The sequence below is a fragment of the Ascidiella aspersa genome, chromosome 8 (assembly GCF_963924565.1).
Source record: "Ascidiella aspersa chromosome 8, kaAscAspe10.2, whole genome shotgun sequence".
Taxonomy (NCBI): domain Eukaryota; kingdom Metazoa; phylum Chordata; class Ascidiacea; order Phlebobranchia; family Ascidiidae; genus Ascidiella; species Ascidiella aspersa.
In genome coordinates this window covers 9,403,357-9,423,606 of record NC_139454.1, presented here as the reverse complement: position 1 = coordinate 9,423,606, position 20,250 = coordinate 9,403,357, and the positions used below count along the sequence as shown (strand labels likewise).

The 20,250-nt window shown below is 37.8% G+C and overlaps 3 protein-coding genes across 3 annotated transcripts; all 3 read right to left on the bottom strand.

The window, feature by feature from the left end:
• Window positions 1–6: 6 nt before the first annotated feature.
• LOC146135982 (glucoside xylosyltransferase 2-like) lies at window positions 7–2,393 on the bottom strand. Its single transcript, XM_083396359.1, has 2 exons — window positions 1,958–2,393; window positions 7–1,319 (listed from the first exon to the last, which is right to left on the bottom strand). The coding sequence occupies exons 1-2, from the start codon at window positions 2,246–2,248 to the stop codon at window positions 393–395; spliced, it is 1,218 nt and encodes a 405-aa protein (XP_083252485.1). The 5' UTR covers window positions 2,249–2,393; the 3' UTR covers window positions 7–392.
• Window positions 2,394–5,032: 2,639 nt separating this feature from the next.
• LOC146135981 (transcription factor SOX-5-like) lies at window positions 5,033–9,500 on the bottom strand. Its single transcript, XM_083395836.1, has 7 exons — window positions 9,119–9,500; window positions 8,487–8,548; window positions 7,823–7,880; window positions 7,474–7,611; window positions 6,720–6,886; window positions 6,117–6,251; window positions 5,033–5,273 (listed from the first exon to the last, which is right to left on the bottom strand). Exons 4-7 carry the CDS (start codon window positions 7,607–7,609, stop codon window positions 5,229–5,231), a joined length of 483 nt encoding a protein of 160 aa, XP_083251962.1. The 5' UTR covers window positions 7,610–7,611; window positions 7,823–7,880; window positions 8,487–8,548; window positions 9,119–9,500; the 3' UTR covers window positions 5,033–5,228.
• LOC146135980 (uncharacterized) lies at window positions 7,779–20,014 on the bottom strand. Its single transcript, XM_083396117.1, has 11 exons — window positions 19,948–20,014; window positions 19,636–19,727; window positions 18,971–19,051; window positions 18,523–18,591; window positions 16,921–17,029; window positions 16,591–16,643; window positions 15,942–16,050; window positions 15,254–15,369; window positions 9,119–9,194; window positions 8,487–8,548; window positions 7,779–7,880 (listed from the first exon to the last, which is right to left on the bottom strand). The coding sequence occupies exons 1-11, from the start codon at window positions 20,012–20,014 to the stop codon at window positions 7,779–7,781; spliced, it is 936 nt and encodes a 311-aa protein (XP_083252243.1).
• Between the last annotated feature and the right edge of the window lie 236 nt (window positions 20,015–20,250).

The following is a 20,250-nucleotide window of genomic DNA, read 5'->3' as shown; positions in this document are numbered from 1 at the left end:
AGGAGGCTTAATCTGACCTATTGCCAGACAGAAGGGTGAATGATTTTAGCTGTATTTTTCATAATGCTGTGTGTTTTGTTCAGCATAACTTTTTTGCATTTTAAAGAGTTTTGTTTGTTGCGCCATTGAGGTCGCGGTCCTGTTCAGCATTTCCAATAAAATTCCTAATTTGTTCAGCATCATGAATTATGTGCCATTCTGAGCTGCTTCGTCTTTTCTAGTATAAAGAGCTAACTAGTCAAAAGTAATTTAAATCATGCTAACACCCCATTTGAAATGAAAAATCATTTACTCGGGCCTAAAAAATAGTGCAAAAAAAGTTTGGATTGCATAAGTACAGATATAGTGAAAGCGATATGACATATACAAGCAAATGAAACCGCTTTACAAAATCACTGATTGGGTGGAAAACACAAGTCAAAAACAGTGAGATTCAGGTCAAAGTTCTTGCTGTTTTGAGCGGCAAACTGGGATGCAACGGTTTTGTTTGTCATGTTTTTTATAAACGAATGAGAATTAAAAGTATTGGCAAATACTAAATTGGCCTTCTTATGCAAGCTATATGAATATTCTGACCAGTTATTCATCAACTTTTTACAGAAAGTATTGTCAATATTCCACTGCCAGTGAAGCTGGTGTACTTTGCTTGGATTAAACATGGCAATTACATTTAAAATGTCCTCTTCATTTAATTGCAATTGACCTGCAAATAGGTTTGCTACAAACAACACAACATGTGGGTTCCATGTCATTTGTTCAAAAATAAATTTATCAGTCTCCAGATTAAAAGAGTCGCCCATTGATTTGCTTTTGGCAAACTTAACCGGGACAGAAAATACAGCTGATTTTAGTCGATTAAAATCCCATAATACTGCAGAAGCAGAAAAAACTTTGTGAATGTGATTTTTCCTGCTGGATTTTTGGCACTGAGTTTCTGAACTGCTTGGAAGAAGTGCAATGACCTGATCTTTTGAGAAATCTTTCAGCGTCATCCAAAGTTCATCTAAGGAAGCCAAAAAGATTCCACCAGACTCAACATACAAAATGCGGTCAACACCTTTCAAGATGTGGGGAACAAATAAAAGCGGGGCTCCATTAGTCATGTGAACATTGTACATCGCTTCTGTGTAGAGCACTGCATGAAATTTGAAAGACACCCGGTGACGAACTGTGTTAGGCCACCTGTCTAGTTCCTGAATAAAATAATGGTAGGTTTGGTCATTGGTGAAAATGTGGAAGTGTAGAACCTTTTTAGAGAACATCACAGCTGATTTCATGGTGAGAATTGCATCTGCCGCTGCCTGTGTCATATCACTGTCCTAAAAAAGCAAATTAAAAATTATTTCATGATCATGATGTAGAATAAGTTTGTATTTCACGAAACTTCAAAAAGCAGCTTCAGTGCAATCAAAGTTTTGTGCACATCTAAAGTGTTTTATGCCAACTCGAAAAAAAAATTGGTTGTACACTTGCTACAAATTTAAGCAAACTGGCTGCGTGTGGCCTAATTTAAAAACATAAGGAAAAACTGTGTGTATATAACGTTCACACAGGTGAAATATATCATGTTTTCTTGAACTCTCAAAAACATAATATTATTTTATGCCGTTGATAGGAAGGTTGTACACACCCTTATTTTGTGAGGATGCTGTGCTACAGGACATGCATTTAAAGCAACAAATTCCACAATTTTTCAGAGAAAAATTACGGGATTTTAAAATGCTAAAATTAGATCACTTTAAATATAATTTGAATGCAATGCAGTATAAATGCAAAATAGTCTGAACGATAAATAATAGTGAAAAATTAGTTTACTACTAACCACGGCACTTTCTTAATACATAATTAAGCTGCACCCACAAAGAATTTAATAAATTTTGAACTTGTTTTAAGACCTAAAAGTTTTATTCAATTTAAGGATTCAAAGATTTTTTATCAAACTTGCAAAGCAACGCACCTTGTCGGTTGGCGGGTTGGCCAAAATCACCAAGTTGATTTCGCGTAAGCTGTAAATCCGGGCTTCTGCCTCGCTGGTGAAATACATTCGATCATTCGTATTCCCGTTTGGTAGCATCGAAGGGGGAAAGTGCTCAAAGCCAGCCGACGAAAAAACCTTGTTCCAAGTGTAGGAAAACAGCCCGGTCGTTATGCCCAGCAAAAGCAGCCAGACCTTAATGGACTTGGTCGAAATGAGATTTCGGCGTTCCAAATCCTCTAATTCGTCTCGTACGTTTCTTAGAGTGTCCATTTTTTACAGTGTTCACATGTTTTATCTCACAAACTTTCACGCACGTGGTAGATATTACACTGTGATCTCAGCGCGCCAATTCGGACGAGGTGTGGTTGTTTTACCTTTACAAGCAAAGTAAATTGAAAAGTTTGTTTGGTTTTGTTGCTGACGCGCTTACTCATGCGTGCTAAAACGATTGTTTCTAGCTGTTAATGCCGCAAATTTCCACTCCATTAAAATCAAAACCAAGTTGGCGATGATGCGAATTGAGCATAACGACCAAATGTTAATTTTTAGATGGTTTTAAACCAGGGGTGGGCAATTATTTTTAACCGCGGGCCGCATGAGAAACCTAAAATGGTGTGGCGGGCCGGGTCAAAAATGAATCTGAAATACACGCAAATTGACGTCTACTCTGACGGAATAAAGCAAATAAGCTAACTTACTTATTATTACGTTTGGAGTTGTGCATAAATGTACAATTTAAGTCGAATTTAGAAATCGCGCGAAGCTCGAAAAAATTTGGATTCTGTTTGTTTTAAAATGCAAACTTTAATTTGGGACGTGAAAGCATGGAGCACAGATAAAAAATGTACATTGCTTGATATATTGGCGTTTATCAAGTTGTGGCGCGTTGACCCAAAAGTTAAGATTAAAATACGAAAAACTTCGTATAAAAAAAATTGCTTTTGAAAGCTTTTAGTTACCGGTTGTATTACTTGCGCTATACAATGGTCGACGGAATAGTTTCGACGCGCAAAAATATATAAATGTTAGGGTAAGTTTGTTAAACTTTCGCTGGAGAGAGTGCCACTGTGCAAAGGACGCTATTTGTCTGTAACGTTGCCGCGTGTAAGATACGAGAAAGACAGAAGAGATTCGCAAAGCGCGAAACAAAATTCCGTTTTAGTATTTAAAACAGGCTAAAAATCGATTTTGGCAAGGTCATGACTAGATCCGTCCCTGATAAAAGTGTGATACAACAAAACATGTAGAAACTCACCCCTTGTTTTCGATTAACCTACAGTATATGTATTTTAAGGGAAATAAGCCGCGGGCCGGATGAAACTGTTTGGCGGGCCGGATGCGGCCCGCGGGCCTTATTTTGCCCAGGTCTGTTTTAAACAAATGGTTATCTAAGCTAAAAACTAATTAACAGGTTTTGTATATACTATTTATGTCCTGCTATTCTATCTACTCTATGGTCTCGTTTAAAATAATTAATTTTTCCCTAAAACATATTTTGTGTTTTTTCCGCGTAAACCGTAAATTAATCAATTTTAAATGACGCCTGACTTATTTTCCATAGCTTTTTCCACAATCGTTCCCCCTAAACAGGGTTGCGAAATTGGTTTTGAAACATTTTCAGTCTGACTCCGATCTAGAAAATAAAGAGCTGCGAGTCCAGCTTCAACTAAACAGATATGTAGAATGCACACTCACACATAAGGGGAAATACTTTACCCTATGCTGTTCCACATATAGGCCTACCATTATTTACAGTAAGTGGCCTTATCAGTCTTGCTATCGGTGTTGACTAAAGTCAATGATTTGACTCGACGTCTTTTAAACAAATGACTTACTTAAATCAATACTTCAAACAACTTAATTGGGTTCAAATTAACTGTTTTAATTTAACATTTCATTATAAAACTGTGCCATTTATCTAAAGTTTTGCACGTAAAAGGTTTAGATTGCTATAGGCCAGTGCTCCGCAACTGGTGTACCGCTTGACCATGCCAGGTGTGCCGTGACGTTTCCGAAGGTGTTTTAGGCTACTTCATTTTTTTAAGGATACTTTTTATTAATTAGTACAATTAACAAAAGATTGTAGATCTTATAAAGAAAAAGGCTGGCATTTTGACTTTAAGATATTATTCAGGTGTGTATTTTAGAACTTTCTTTAATATTTAATCTGTTTCAAGCCGTTACCATCAATCACCGGAAGTCAAGCTTCTAAATAGTGTTTATAACTGATTCAAATGTAAGGAGTATAAATATCCAACAGGTGTTTTTTAATCTCCCCATCTTCACCAGGCTGCCATTGATATTTGATGATAATGTTTATTGTCGATCGAAATATATATCGTCACAGGTGTGCCGCCAAACTTGTTAGCTTTGTTGGTGTGCCGCAAGTTGAAACATATTGCGGAGCACTGCTGTAGACTATGTTGTTTTTTGTTATTTTTATAATCAGGCAAGTTTAACACTTTTTTATTTTTATATCTTTGATTTGACTTGCAGATGACTTTGCTGACTTGCCTGGGTCTTGACTTGTTATCTTTATAAAATACTTGACCTGAACCCATGTCATTTCGAAATGGCTTATTTACAGGACTGCTTGCCGCTATGCAATCGCACGTCGAACTGGGGACTTGTAGTGGTCATTCTAAAGTGCTGAGTGCGCAGCCTGTCTCTATCTATGTAAACATATCAATTTTGCATGGCCAAAGGTGTCATTCTTAGTAGGCTATTAGCCTTTTTCCAGCCGCAGCCTTCTAATTTTAGTGTTTTATTAAAAATACTTCAAGTAGGCTATATGTTACATCTAAGAATTTTGTGTAGGCTAATTTGCTTATGTCTGCTCCCAAAACACAGAGACTTAGGCCTACCGGTACATAAAAGCTTCGCTTTGATTTACATTTGTCAGTTTCGCTTGTTTGCTGTGTCATAAATATAACAAAAATATGGGGCGTAGGTCAGTGCTTCTACAATTAATTTTCCTTTTTTATCAATCTCTTTATCTTTATTCAATATGGTTAATAATTTGCCAATATTCGCATCAGACTCAAAACAGCAGCAATTAGAAGTTTATTATCAGCAGTCAAACGCACACACAAACTAGCACAGCAGCTATGGAACATTGGCACGAAAAGATGATTTTCAACAACAAAAAAGTACTATGATGGCAAAAATATGTAGCATTCAGAAGGGGGCAGTGGCACAGAGAAGGTATGAATGCACAGGCTATCGTAAGGCAGCTTGAAGGCGTAAACATCTACTCGTTCGAAGCAAAACTAAGGTCGCTGGGTGGGGTATGAGCCTGAAAAAATAATTAATTTGAAGGCATTGTTTCGTTAAGACCAAAGAAACACTCACACAGATAATATATATATTTATAATTTTTTTGTTTATTTTGGACCATTAAAAAATAATAAAAAAAGCATGGTAAAATAATTACTTAATCATTTCAAACCTTGTACTCATACAAACTAAATTTAATGTACGGAAGCTGTCAAATGATGTACTATAATTAAAATTAATTAAAATAAAAGGGATCCGCGGGTAAATAAAGTGATCTGTTAAGAGTTGCAAAGTGCTTTGCCGAAACCTTCAAACAATCTCACAACTCCACGTTTTGAAAACCACTGGTGTATAGGAAGCTTTGAAAACAACCTAATCATTTTACCAATTAGTTTACTTGTACAGCACTGAAAAACAATACCACCAACAAGATCGTTTTACAGTCGTTGTAATGACTTGTCAATGTTCTTAAATGGTTTGAATAGGATTAGTCATTTCGCCAAGACATCACTCATAACAACGTGCTTCGATTGATTACATTGTAGTAAAATTGAGATGCTTAAACCAATTGTTGAATGTAATAAATGTTAAGTTTCTATGTCGTTCGGTTTTTGATGTGTGTAAGATAAAACAGTTGTCAAAATGGAACGCGTTTACCATATATTCATAAGTTTAATGTTGATTTCCGATATCAATGCTTCGACAATAGGAATTAAGTTACTCTTAAATTGACTTGGACTGGATTATAGACTTGCGATTGGTTGCAAATGGCATGCCAATAGGATAATTTTTTGTCTTGCAAACGACTTGCCGAAACTTGAGTTATTATGCAAATTACTAAAATACTGCAGTTGCAGCGCACCTTTTCGGGCGAGGACAGGTTTTCTGGTGAGCCATACGAAACGCCAGTAGTCGAGTCGTTTGTCTTGGAAAAGTACGGAAGGCTGGCGGGAGGATCGTAGTTGCAAACACCGTTGCGTCTCATGCGCATCAGAGCCTAAAAAACACTTGTAAATTGCCGCTTTTGTTCCGTTGCCAAGGGTGAAATACTTAATTGAACTTTAAATAATATTCTTGCAGAACGTATGACAAATTTTCGAGTTAACGTCATTGAACTACTTAGTTATCTTATGTCCCAGAACTTAGTTATCTTATGTTGTCAATTTTTTTTCTTGAGAAACGATGCGCTGGCCACAAACCTTGGCTAAACGTTTGACAACGTTGAATTGACTTTATTTGCGCGGACGCATTGCGGTGATACATCCTCCGTAGGGGATACAGAACTTAGTTATCTTATATTGTCAAAACGATGCGATAGCCACAGACCTTTACTAACATGCACAAATTAGTTTGCTATCAAATCAGTAGCGATGAATCTAATATATGACGAGTACAAATGTTACTAATGTGCATGAAAAATCCAATTCTAGGACATACCAGCTATAAAGCGTGGGTGTACATTTACCTTGTACTCGGATATGCGCAGTTTCTTGCCGTCGACAATGCACGTTCGCTTGGGTCGCGGCTTGTACTTGTAGTCCGGGTATTTCTCCAGGTGCAACTTGCTGAGGCGAGCTTGTTCTTCGTAGAAAGGCTGCTTCTCAAGTGCTGACATCTCCTTCCACTTGGCGCCTTCGCAGAAAAAATACATTTATTTGTTTGGTCTTAATTGCGACGTAATGGTATATAATATACAATGTAATTAAAATGGAGTGTCCTTATTTATACGCTAGCATGTCCGAAAAGCGACAAAAATAACTTTTCTCTAAAAAAGTATTTTCCGTAGTGATTGTTAAATTAGTAACTTGAGCGCCTGAGCGCCCCCTTAACTGTTCATAACTCATGTTAGCTAATTTCCTTGAGAGGCAGTTTATTGATTTGGGATCTTTTGACGGAATAAAACAAGAAAAGCAGGTGTTCACAGATCTTCAAACAAGATTCGAACACTTCATGCAGTCTACGTTTTTAATTGCCAATATTTACAAATTATAATTTTTTTTAATCTGCAATATTTACTTCATTAAATATGCATGTCCTAAGTATAAATATAGGTGCCTTTGTACAACACGAGTAAACAAATTGCAGAACCAACCCGTTATACAATTCAAAAACAAAATCCCAAGTCCGTTGTTAAATAGGTGACGATTATAATTCAAATGTTCGGAAACTATGCTACCTAATTTTCTATGAACTTTGGTATTTATTCCAGATAAAATTACCCAGAATTTTGCTGATATTCGAGTTGTGCATGTCGGGAAACGCTTGTAGGATCTTTCTTCGCTCGTCTTTGGCCCAAACCATGAACGCGTTCATAGGCCTCTTGATGTGGCCGTGTGAGCTACGAGTCACTTCCATGTCTACATTCGACACAAGAAAAACAGATGATTAACTTAAGCTACATCTTAACGTAATTTTAGCGGTTAACATTTTGGTATTATGATAAACAAACTTTAAACAATCAACATTTACGTATTTTTTTTTAGTTTTACGCATTACAACCCTTGTCTATGTTTTTTCGGGCGTTTTACGGCAATACTTTTCTGGTTTGACAATGTAAAACCCCTTTACCTTTCTTGTCTCTATGATTGTAGCCGTTGACTCTTTTACATAGGATGGATCCCTGATCCTAAAAATAAAAAAGGTAATATCTAATATAATGAGGTAACCAGCCAGTGGCGATATCCCTATACTGCTACATTGTAGCTAACAACAGGCCGTACACAAAAAGTACATTTAAATTTCTTATGATCGTTAAGCTATGTTTGTCCACAAATACAAAGCCGTGTATATTGTTCAGTAACAACCTGTTTCAGTGGTACGACAAGCTTTTCAACATGAGCGTAATAAATGTATCAAAGACATTCCAAGTACAAGATGTTTTGGAACTAGAGCCGCTGGAGGCGCCAATGTTTACTTCTCTGAAAGTTTTTATTGAAATGAAATTGGCCTTTAATTAGTGCGCTTGTGGATTTTTTTGCTTGTTTTTACCGTTATTATTGCAATTTTGACATCTTGAAGTACGGTTGTACAGAAGCCCTGGAACAGTGCAATACAATTTTTCAACAGTGTCACTTGTTTTAAGTTTTTAAATACGAAAATGGCTAAGTATCTATTAGTGAAGTCACCGAACTACCTTTGGCAAAAATGCGATTTACATTCTAAAAAATTTTTTTTTACTATACAGGGCTTAACAAGTTTGGAAAATCCTTAAAAAATCGAAGAATTTGCAAACCTGTTCTCGGTGAACAAATGGCCTTGGCTTGAACTTGTCCGGCCTCTGTAGGTCTACATTATCTGCAACAACAAGATTGTCTTTTAACCTGGTCTTTTCTTACAACCAAATGTCGTCAAACTAGTCGCTTACTATAATACGTTCACGCAACCTCTCAAAGTTAAACTTAATACAGAAGACCAATCTAGAGACAGAGGTTTATTCGTTGGATGTAGGAATATCTACGTATGTTTGAGAAAATTACCCGACCAAGAAAAATTGTTTTATGTATGGTGCATAATGGCTTGAAGTGACAAGTGCTAAGTCATCAAGTGTGCGCAATGTTTTTTTAAATTTTTATTGCAAATATTTAGCCTTATGTCAGGGTTGCCATTAAAAAAAGCAAAAACCCGGGCATATTCATGACAGGTTGGATAACCACTTATAGAGGCACCAATAGTGTATTATTTGTTTATAATTTGCTTTTAAACAACAAACGTTTTATTTCAATGGTACAACTATTTTGAATTTGCCAAGATAAATTTTACTTGATCGCACAGTGTACGACAAAAATGCCAGACATGTTCGAAAAAATTGGACTTTTGGCAACCCTACATTATGTATCAAAGGTTATACCCTTCAATTTGACCGACCTTGTCGAATAATTTGTTCACGATTGCAAGCGGGAACGGACGAAGTTGCTTTTCTCGTCAAATTTATCGGCACGTCCTGCAAATCAAAACAAGGGTCACGATTATAAGTTTTCTTCAAGAGCCCAACACTTCGAAAGCCCTGTTTTTCAACATTGGTAAGCTTTTGAACTTTCCCATTCTTTTTCAAGTGGCAAAAGCCTAAAACAAATGGTCCATACTATTATGTGCGAATATATCACTCAGAAATAGTGGTCCTGTTTGTTACAAAATGGTGGTCCTGGTTGTTATACTTCACCCTAATAGAAAGTGTAAGTGCGGTTTTTGGCCATTTTTTTTTTAATTTAAATTTATATCGTCGGAATGTCAAACAATGGTGTTTTGGATTTCCCAACGCTGGAAAGATTATTTCGCTGAGAGCAAAATGACATATCTCTTAAATTTAGGGAAACCACGACAAGTGCAACGGAATTTTGCTCTTAAGTTAAATTAGTATGAAACGTTTATTGCTCGTACCAGCACCGGCATCTTATTAATGCCGTTACTGGAATATTCGCTCGGTGGTCCGTTTGCATTATGCGCTCAGCGTCAAAGTTTTTAAGTACCGGTATACCAGACAGCATCAACATATGCATGTGCACAGCAATTGCCTTAGGTTGACATTAGGTGGTACTGTCGAGAAACAGTTACATTAGTTAGGTATTCTGACAATAAAGCATCGCAGTATGGCATCTCTACAAGCAAAAGGCCTCACAACTCAGCATTCTATTAAAAATCGACTTTTAACGACGTGGCCAGTTTACAGTGGGGCGTGAAACGGATGCAACATCGTCGACTGTCATCTGGCACTTGTCAAAGCCATTGTCAGCCCGGCGATAAAACGCGTTTTCACACGATCGCGCGGATAGGCCACGGGCCTCTTTGTCAGCCACACTTTTTCCAACTTTTTCCACCCTCCTTGACGCTTCCAAACACACTTGGACAACTTTTTGATTTTGATTTTCAGCTTAAGGAATTAGATTTGAATTTGAATTGCTGAACTCGCGAAAAAAAGGGAATTCAACTGAAATCTGGCCTACAAATATTAATCGCTTTACAGACAATTTGAATAAAATCGCATTTATTTAACTGCGATAAAGTATGAATCGTAAAGATTCGTACGCCAAGATTGTAACATGTCAAACTGATAAAAACTTTAAAACTGAAAAAAAAACTTTGATTGCTCTAATTCGTCAAACTATCCAACTATAGAGTAGTCCGGTTGTCCAGGTCTGCTCTCTTTGTCAAGATACTCGCGAAATAGCGACGAAATCAGGGTTGGAACCTAAAAGGGGCCGGCCGCTATTAAATTGGCCAGGTTGGCCGGTTTGAAGTGCCGCACGTTGGCCATTGTTGCGAGATGCCAGCGCGATTGTTTAACGACGCGTCTGCCATTCGACATTCGCCCGGCGCGTTTCAAACGAATGACGTCATGCAGCAGGGCGATTATTGTCGCGTGACGTCACGCGCGTTTATTATTACCGGAAACAGGCCACTTTCGCTTTTTATTCATGGCCACCTGTTTGCAAGTGTTTTCGTTTAGGCTAATTTAGCCTTAAAAGCAATGAATTTCAACCTTTCATGGCTTACGGTTCACCTCAAAAATAATAAATAGATTTTCGGCACCCCGACTGAAATTTTCGTTAAGTATTTTATTGAAATGTCACTATAATTGGAACTGGAACAACACAATCAACTCAAAACATGTAGGAAAATGTAATTTGACCTGATGATCTCTAATCGTATACAAATAGCTGTATCAAGAAGCTTACCAATTGAGCAAAAAATCAGATTCTTAAAAATTCTCAAATACCTATCGGCACCCTTGGGCATTAAAAATGGCACACCAGGGCGCCGCGGCACCCCGGCTGAGAACCACTGCTTTGAAGCACTGATCCTAAAACTGTGTGTTGCGGCATATGGTGTGCCTCGAGAGGTTGTAAAGGGTGACGCGCAACTTTTTGTATTTTTCAAAAATAAACTATTTACGCCAAAAATTTTGGCCAAGCATGCGAAAATTAAATATAAGAGGCTCCTTGTGCAAACTTAATATGTTAAAATGAAGATATCTCCCCGTCCTAATGCACGTTAATGACGACAATGACTTCAAATGATTGCAAAACGGTATAGACTTTCTTGTCTCAGTCAAAATCAGTCGCTATAGGTTCTAGTTTATAAAAGAGAAATATATTTCGGCAATCACGGCATCATCAGTCTCTAAAAAGAGGCTCCTTTTAAGAATATAGTATATACTTTTACTATCTCACAGTTTACTTTGGGCTGTTAAGTTTTAATTGTTTTTTTTAATTTGTTTTTAAATTAAGGGACAAAAATGGTTCCTCTTGTGCAAATTTTGTTTAATTCTGGTAGCTGATATAGCATAGCTGACCTTTTCAAGGCAAATTGATTATAGCAGTCTCAGTAGGAGGCCCAGATTTCTTCTGCATCTATTTTATTTTTAAAATTATTATTACAGAGGTTGAACAACCCTGAGTTCCCGTCGACCGACAATCTGGAACACAAGGCAGCACTCGCTATTGTAAATGCGCCTTTCGTCCGTTTCTTTTCCGCGAATGTTGCCGAACTTACTTGGAATTCGACGAACGTTGCCGTCAACTAGATTGTCAAGTAACTAGGCCAAACAAACAACACAGTATTGTGTCGAATCCAGCCCGGCCTCTGAATGTTTTAGTTGGAAACGGACAGGGTGCATGAACGATAATGTTTTTGTAATTTTTGTGAACCGCTCCACTGTGTTTGAAACGTCACGTTTAAGGTGCCAGCTGTCGACACCGTGCTGTACAACACGCAACAGTTCCATTTAGGTTGGGTACAAGATGCGGTAGTTCATTTTCCAGGGAATTTCCTCCAATCACGCCCTTGTCGCATTTTCAATAAGAAACCGTTTGCGCGCGCGTTATTTCCAAGCGCGATTGAAAGGTTTTGTAACGCGCTGTCCTTTCGCCGTCCCAAGTACCCGTTTACGTGGACTGCATTTCACTTTATTCATCGACAAGAATGGAGAAACGCTATTGCCCGCCGATTCAGACCCCCCAACCCTTATACATCTGCGACCTGTTTCCGTCTGCATTCATTTCATCCGGATTGCTTATGAATAAGTGTTCGCCGTCTAATCGTACACATAAAGCAAAAGCTACGGCGAATGAATGGCCCACAATATATATTCATTCTTATCATTGAATAAAGAAAGTTGCCTGTCAACAGCAGACAGCGAGTGCGCTGTGACACGCGGGCCCTTCCGCCGATTTACATGCCACTTTATTTGCCGACAAAATTTCTACATTATGGCGACAAGGTTTGAAGGCAGCGCGGCGCGCTAACAATGCGCCTCGTGCCCCTAAAGCCGGGGAACAAACCAAATAAAGGCGGATGCACGTCGGTCCCATTCAGTGTTTCCCGAACTGCGCGACATACCCACGCGACATGCCTCGGCCGCGCGCGACACAAACGCGTCGTTGTTTTGCGCATGTCGCTTTGCGTGTAGCTATTTGCCCGAACAGGCATTGTGAGCAGTCGAAGGCACGCCGCTGTGTACTTTTTGCGACTGAACAAGGGAGAAAGAAACAGATCGTCTTGTCGGACCGATTCATCCAACTCCCTGTGCCCCGTTATGGTCAAAACAAGGTCGTTTTTTTGAATTCCCAAATCAATTTCGCGTGAATGCGGAGTATTGTTCGCGAATTTCGGTGGTAAAACAGTTTTTTTAACCAAGGGGTACTAATTGTCCAAGGGGTCGATTTGAAAATTTAGAAGAGTAATTTTTACAGTGATATGACTATATGCTATGTTCAAAAGCCCCATACCAAAAAGAATAATTAGGCGATTAATTAAAAAAAAAATTATTCTGATTTAAACGTAAATACGTTTGGTCAGTCTTTTCTTGTTTGTTAAAGGCTTTTGGCACACATGCGTTACTGTAAGAGCTTTTACATTTTGTATGTTAAATATGTTTTGTACTTGTTTTAATGCCACTGATCCAGTACATGCCCAACACGTAGAGCAGGGTTTCTTAAACTAGGGTCAAGCCCCCCCCCCCCCCCCCCCCGTAGGGTTTGGTGAAGTATTTTAAAAGGTGGAGAAGGGGTGTATGGGCGACCGATAGGGCCATAATAGGAAACTTTAACATTTTGGACGTCATTTGCACTCTTTACCCTGTTTATAATAATCCGAACAACCTGGTGTACAAACAGGCCAATGACTTTGCCACGAACAATATTAATCGGAGATGGGCGCGTGTTTCAACGTAAGTTGTCATATAGATGAGTGACCCCAACAATTTAAGAACCCTAACTTAAAGCGTCGCGCGGTTGGCCGAAATTCCTAGAAAACGATACAAATGATTGTGCAACACCAGTAAAAAATGTTTGATATCTTGGTCTCCACTAGACAAGTAGTAGGACAAGAATGGCCGTCGTGGCGGTGCACCTTGTTAAATATAAATGGCGTTTAACACACTGGCTATAGAGAAATCACCTTAAAACAAAGCGGCAGAGTCTAAAGCGCGCCGCGATTTTACCTTTATCAGTGGCACACAGCAGCGGCAAACGGTCCTACGCAATTGCAGCCGAGATCTAACAAGGTCGCTTAATTAACAGTAATGGCCGCGCGCACCGTCGCAGACTGGTAAGACAGTTGTCGAAGGTATTACGTCGCGCGGAACAACCGAGCAACGAACAGCAGAAGCGGCAGACAATCGCTCGCGCGTCTATTTTCGTTCAAGGTGACGGCCCCCGGAGAAATCAGTCGCGCCCCCGTCCAATTCGTGCCACAACAACTGCTGTGCTTTCGCATCACTAATAAACCGACAACCGTCCTTGAGATGCGCGCGTATCCTGACTTTTCCCGACTCTCTGTGCCATGACTTTTGGTCGTTATACCTGGTTGGACGAAGCAAACCTAGAGATACCCCGAGCTTACAATGCTTCACATCGCGATTAAAAATTGAAATGAAAATACTGTTGTGCGAAATTAAAAAATAAACAGATATAAATAATAATATTCTCCGCAATATTAGAATAAAGTTAGAACTGAAATATATCATCGATTAGGTTTAAAAAAAATTAGCACAAAATATTATTATGCGAGTCAACAAAACAAAACTGTAAACGAAACATATCTTTGTAATGATAGGATACCTAGTTCAGTTAAGAGTCGAACCTGCGTACAATTTTATACCTATACCGAAAAAAAACAAAAATTAATAAAAGAAGACCATATATCAAAAGTTTCAGTGTTTAGCGAAATCTTTTCTCGGCGAAAAACTGTTTTTTAAAGAAAATGGGTACCAAGTAATTAAGAGTAAAATTATATTTGATTTCAAAATGACTGCTGGAGAAGTCCCTGCCCCATTTCCATTGAAGGGATTGTTGAAACACTTCAATTCATACACCATTCAGGTAAGGTTTAATTATGTTCTCGTGTCATTTGGAATATAAGCTGGGGGAGTTATGTTATTTAAGTGCCGAGGATCTAACGCCAAAGCCATTGAGCAGTAGTCCTGCAACAACTCCGCTCTATTTATATTTTAATATGCCTCGTTGTTGTTGCGCGCAGGTCCAACAAAGATACGCGGCAATTTTTGACTTATAGTTTTTTGCGGCGACCAGTAGAAACCCTTAATTTCTCTACTCCCATGTGTAAGTCTTGGCTTCACACACCAAAGGTGAACATTTAAAGCGCGACTTTAGCATCAAATGTACATGAGTCTCCACGACATTGAAGCAAATTGATTTTTCATATTTTTTGCTGCGAACGCCAGTCGGTTATTATGTGCAATCAAAGAGGTTTAAACACTTTTGGATTTAGCTTTGTTTGACGTATTGATAATAATTAATAATCTTAATATTTTACGGAATTTTGAATTTACCGCTCTAATAAGTAATTTTTTTTTCAACTCTGAACCCTAAACTATTTGTGAGGTATATTCATATAAAAAGTTCAAAAAATGTTTTCGAGGCAGAAAAGGGTTTGAACCGCAAATTCGAAGAGCGGCGTTATCAAAACTATTTAAATTTATAAATGATACATTTCAATTCTAAGTTTAATTCGACCTCCTATAGTCATTAGATCTATGATTACCGTTGAAGCCGAATAGGCCTGTTCGAGGCTGTGAGTTGTGACGGGATGACGGTTGTTCGGTTTTAAAGGAAAAGCATCTCCGCCCATAATGCTGGCCAAAGGGGGGACGAATCCACCTGACAAATTAGTGCATCATTGGTATTATGAAAAACGTTTAAGGCGATCTTCCCTTTACTTCGTGAAACGAAAATAAACAGCAACATATAGGCTTTAAAATCTAAAGTTTAGATTTTCAAGTTTAACTCTACTAACTCTACATAGGGTATGATGAGCTATGGCTGTTCGCCTAATAAGTGTTAAAAGGTTGAGTTCTCGCACAAATTTAATAAACAAATCCAAATTAAGTGAAAACCAAAAGTTTTAAAAAGGGAGGGCAAACTTCCTTTAAAAAAATAAATAGGCCTGCGTTATTATTGTAGTCATGTCGCAAAAAAAAACAATATTCGAAAACATGTTGTTACCTGTGGTAGCTTAAGTTGGCTAGATAATTTTTTTATAACACTAAAAATGCCAACTCATGCATCGTATTTTTTATGTCGTTAGAAATTTAAAAACCTAAAAAATAATCGCCTTATAGTTCTCGTTAGTTCAAAAACGATGCATTTTATTTCAACATCGAAAAATTACCAAGTAATTCCACCCGAATTTATGTTATCCGTAATTACTAAAAACGCGTGTCAAAAATTACCGTTGGCGGCAAGCATTTGCTTGGCAAAGTCCTGAAGGCTTGGTTGGCAAGACGAACAGTTGGCTCTCATGTTCAGCTGAGGAAATGTTGGCGGACAGCCTGGAAGGACCTTAACATAAGAAAGGAACTCAGTTATTTCATGAAGAAACAAGGACCTTAGTGGAATGCAATCAAACAACGCGTTATTAATTGCTTACCGATCCGTTTCAGTGTATGATCGTGATGGATGGCTCGCACATACGTTAAATCGTTTTCAATATAAAACACGAATGTAACACGACACAATTTGTGAAACACACCGTTATATAGCTAAAAGAAGTTCTGAGCCGATGCCTCTTTGAGACTAACTTTTCTCCATAAAAATGAACAAAAACGCAGCATATAGCAAGCAAATCGTTTAACGTGAAAACATTGAGACAAATGTTATTAAAAACATAAACAAAACACCTATTTTCAACCCAAGTTACTGTAAACAATGACCTTAGTCCAAGTCATTTCGTTTGTCCAAATGACTTAAGTAAAGTCAAGTTATTAGGCCCAAAATACTCAAGTCAAGTCAAGCCACTAGAAAACAGTAACTTAAGTGCACTTACTGTAAGTCAAGTCATTTACTTAAGTCACTACAACCCTGTATCACTGCTTGACTTACTGCAGGTTGGAACGGCGATTGGTGTCTTGCTGGTGTCAAGCTCGGAAAGTGACCTAAAACAAAGTAAAGCAAAATAAGAGCTCTAACATTTGCCAATGCCTCCCATAGAATACCAAGTTTATTTATTGCTTATCACAATGCACCGAACACAAGTGATTCACGGCCCGTAGAAGAAAAGAAGACTGCAAAGTGTAAAATTATGATCAAAAGTGTCACTGTAAACTATTGACTTCTAAGGATAATTTAAAGAATGACAGCCGAAAATTATATTTAAGATTTTTAGAAGGATTTTACTGCCAAAGTTAGCCACAATGGTAGCAAACATGTTACCTGCAGCAGGTTTCGACTTTCCCCTCTTAGTTACGCTGGCGTGGTTTGGTGGACTTGCCCTGTTTTCCTGTTGCTCGTTTTCTTCTTTCGTCTTGCCGTCAGAAATCAGCTGCGAATTTGAGTTTCAAGTTATAGGATCAGCAAGTCTTACGTAGCTGTAAGCCGAATTAGGTGCTGTCTAATGATATCGGTTGGAGAGTCGATACTCTACGACAGGGGTTCTTAAACTTTTTTACCGCGGACCCCTAAACTTTATTTTTGCCTCGCGTGGACCACGGTAGGCCCCCAAAAAAATGATGTCAAAAATTTATGTCACAATACAAATAGACTTTATGAGTCTGTTGATTTCGGTCAAAACATGTGAAAGTGAAATGGAGTCTTAATGTCAGTGCAAACCGTTATATTTTTAGTTTAACTGTTTTCTTTGAAAAATTGATTCCTTCTTAAATATAGGTCACACTAATATTTCATTTAGTTCTTCATGGATCCCCCAAAAGTAATTCACGGACAAGGGTTATTCAAGACTATGTTTCGAATAGTTATGTTTGACACTCACGGCTGATTTCTAATAGTAAATACCGGGAATCTGTAAAATAATACTTTAAATCATATCCGTACCTTATAACTTTTTTGTTCAAGTATAATAATGAATTAGGCCGCATAGAGAAGGCTTTAGTTTAGTTTGCTGAAAACGGTTCCCCAAAATACGAACTCTTTTCTTGCTAGATATTGTCGAAGCTCAAACTATATATTAGAGCAACACAACCTATATTTGTGCTAATTCATTTGATGGAGCCCTATATTTTTCCATAGATAGGAGAAAAACATATGCATAGAGATAATGATAATTTTAGAAATAAATTTGATTATACGGAGGTAAATGCGATTATTTTGCCGTTTAGTTTTGCGGACAGACGAGAGGTCTTTTTAATCCAGTCATGCACGAAGGGGAGATTCACTGATCAATCGCTGTTCTAATAGGTCTGCTCGCGTTTCCAACTGTCACAAATTTTCATTTCGACCACATGCTGCTGCGCTGGAATCAACTAAAGCTGCTGGACAATTGTTGCGCGATTTTGGATTGCTTTGCAGTCGTTTCCTCTTCAATTTGATCGCTCCGTTGCCTATTGTGCCTAAAAGGCTTTGTCTGTCTGTGCAGTTATTTTCCTTTACGACCGTACCCACCCAATGAACGCATTTCGCTGTGCCTGGATCACATAGGTAAAAATCACCCACTTTTCCATCAATAGTTGCGCAGAGTGTACATTGCATGTTTAGAGAAATCCCGTGTATTTGTGGAGAAACGATTTAAGTGTTATTTGGCATATTAGCTTTGAATTGGTTTATAATTACAGGGCGTGTTTGTGTTTTAAAAAGGCCTACATTTCGAATATATTTTTGGCCGGTACGTATTGCTAGGTTTATTCCGACAAAACGAAATGCCTAAACTATGAAACAATGTATGTTAAGTGTAGTAAAGTGACTGAACTAAACAGTTTTTACATAAATCTTAGGACAATGAAATAAGGCGAAAGCTTGTAATAAATGGCTGGCAAACATTTCGGTTTAAGTACAACACAGGCTGTTTGTATTTCTTTTTACCTGAATCTGCTGTTGAAGACTTGAGATCTTCCACTGTTGTTCGGCAAGTTGCTGCTGTTGTCTGTTGATCTGCAAAAAAGATGGAAGACGCTCATGAGCATAAATAACAGCTGACAAAAGCCAATATCACGCATTCGTAATCGTAAATTTCGAGGACGTCCGTATTTGGTGAATAGTGGCAAAATACAGATTTTGACGGCTAAAAGTCACCAACATAATCATAGGTTTCAGGACCAAGGCACTTCTTGTCTCAAACAAAGAATCCGTGAAGAAGTTTGACAACTCGTTGTTCAAAAATTGCAACAAGGAATGCCAAATTTTTAAGGTGTATCGTCATCCTATTTCAGGTGAAAAAAACGCCGAGGATATAACATAGCAGATTTTATAAAGTATCGTCTTTAAACAAACCAACAATAACCGAGAAGACACAAATAATTTTTAAATTTACCTGTTCGCGCTGATCTCTTTGAGCATCATTCTGTCGCTCTGCATTTAAAATATCCAACACTGGCGGCTTCTCTTCGAAGCCCTTTGAAAAACAGGGGAATATTGCAGTGTCGTATTGACTTAACTAAATGACTTTACTTAAGTGAACTTAAGTCACTGTCGTTGTAAAGCGACTTGACTTGACTTAAGTCTTTCGGAAAAATGAATTGACTTAAAATTAATCCACTGGTTCAAATAACTTGGGTTGAAATTTTTTATTTTGATTTTACACTTCATTGTAAATGCAAACTATTTATCTTAATGATTGCTCGCACAACGATTAGATTGCCACATGTTGCGATTTTGAGTTGACTAGTTGCTTATTTTTGGACGACCAAATTTAATAGTTTATTGTTGTATTCGTATATCAGTGATTTGGGCAACTGATGACCTAGACTGGGACTTAACTTGTTGTATCTCAAAAATGAGCTAACTTCTGTAACTACAGTATATAGCATACAATTAGCAGATGGCACTTGATGAACTAGTAATGGTCCCTAAAGATCTTTGACGGTCACTCAAAGCCAAATCTTTAAAAACACTACAGAAAAAGTGCAAATAGACGATTTGCAGGTAATCTTGCAGCTTTGTCATGTAGATTAACGAAAGAAATTGCGAAAAACTTACTTTGGAAGAAAGGAGCTGCTTTCTCAACATACTCAGTTGAGTAATCATCTGAGTGAGACGTCTTTCTTTCTCCATTACGAACATTTGCATATCTGCAAAACCAATTGGCCAAGTTTCATTTTTACCGAAATGAAACATAGCAGAATTGCTGATAAGTATAAGGTAATTATATGTTGACTCGTTGATTAAAATTTACACGCTAGGTCAAATTAATTGTCACAATAATTTACAAGTGAATATCGCTTTTTCATCGCTTCCATAATGTAACAAAGCAGTAGTCGGGCGATTTTTGCACTTTTTAAGTAAGCTTACCCTGAAAGGGCATCTCGTGCGAATCCAGGCCGGTTAGTGGCGAGGGAAAAAGCCATTGGCTTTCCATGTTCCTACAATAAAAAAACAGCTTCGTTAGAAATCGAATAGAGCGAAGATGCCGTTTCTTTTGACAAATATTGTAAGGGCATAACTTAAACACAATCACTTTGATTAATACCTATTTAGTTCCTGTTTATCATTAATCTGCCGGTTGAAACACCCAAAAGTTCAGACTTCTAATTTTCTTTAATTTTTTTAAGTTAATATTTTTCTTGTGTAACATTTCGGTTGAACTAAAACAAC

Coding starts and splice junctions, on each gene's coding strand:
- LOC146135982 (XM_083396359.1), bottom strand. CDS start 2,248: ATGGACACTCTAAGAAACGTACGAGACGAATTAGAGGATTTGGAACGC. Junction 1,320..1,957: donor CCAACCCGCCAACCGACAAG/GTGCGTTGCTTT, acceptor TTGCTTTTTTAG/GACAGTGATATGACACAGGC.
- LOC146135981 (XM_083395836.1), bottom strand. CDS start 7,609: ATGGAAGTGACTCGTAGCTCACACGGCCACATCAAGAGGCCTATGAAC. Junction 6,252..6,719: donor TGCGCATATCCGAGTACAAG/GTAAATGTACAC, acceptor AGTGTTTTTTAG/GCTCTGATGCGCATGAGACG. Junction 5,274..6,116: donor ACCTGTCCTCGCCCGAAAAG/GTGCGCTGCAAC, acceptor TTATTTTTTCAG/GCTCATACCCCACCCAGCGA.
- LOC146135980 (XM_083396117.1), bottom strand. CDS start 20,014: ATGGAAAGCCAATGGCTTTTTCCCTCGCCACTAACCGGCCTGGATTCG. Junction 19,728..19,947: donor GCACGAGATGCCCTTTCAGG/GTAAGCTTACTT, acceptor TTGGTTTTGCAG/ATATGCAAATGTTCGTAATG. Junction 15,370..15,941: donor GCAAATGCTTGCCGCCAACG/GTAATTTTTGAC, acceptor CTAATTTGTCAG/GTGGATTCGTCCCCCCTTTG.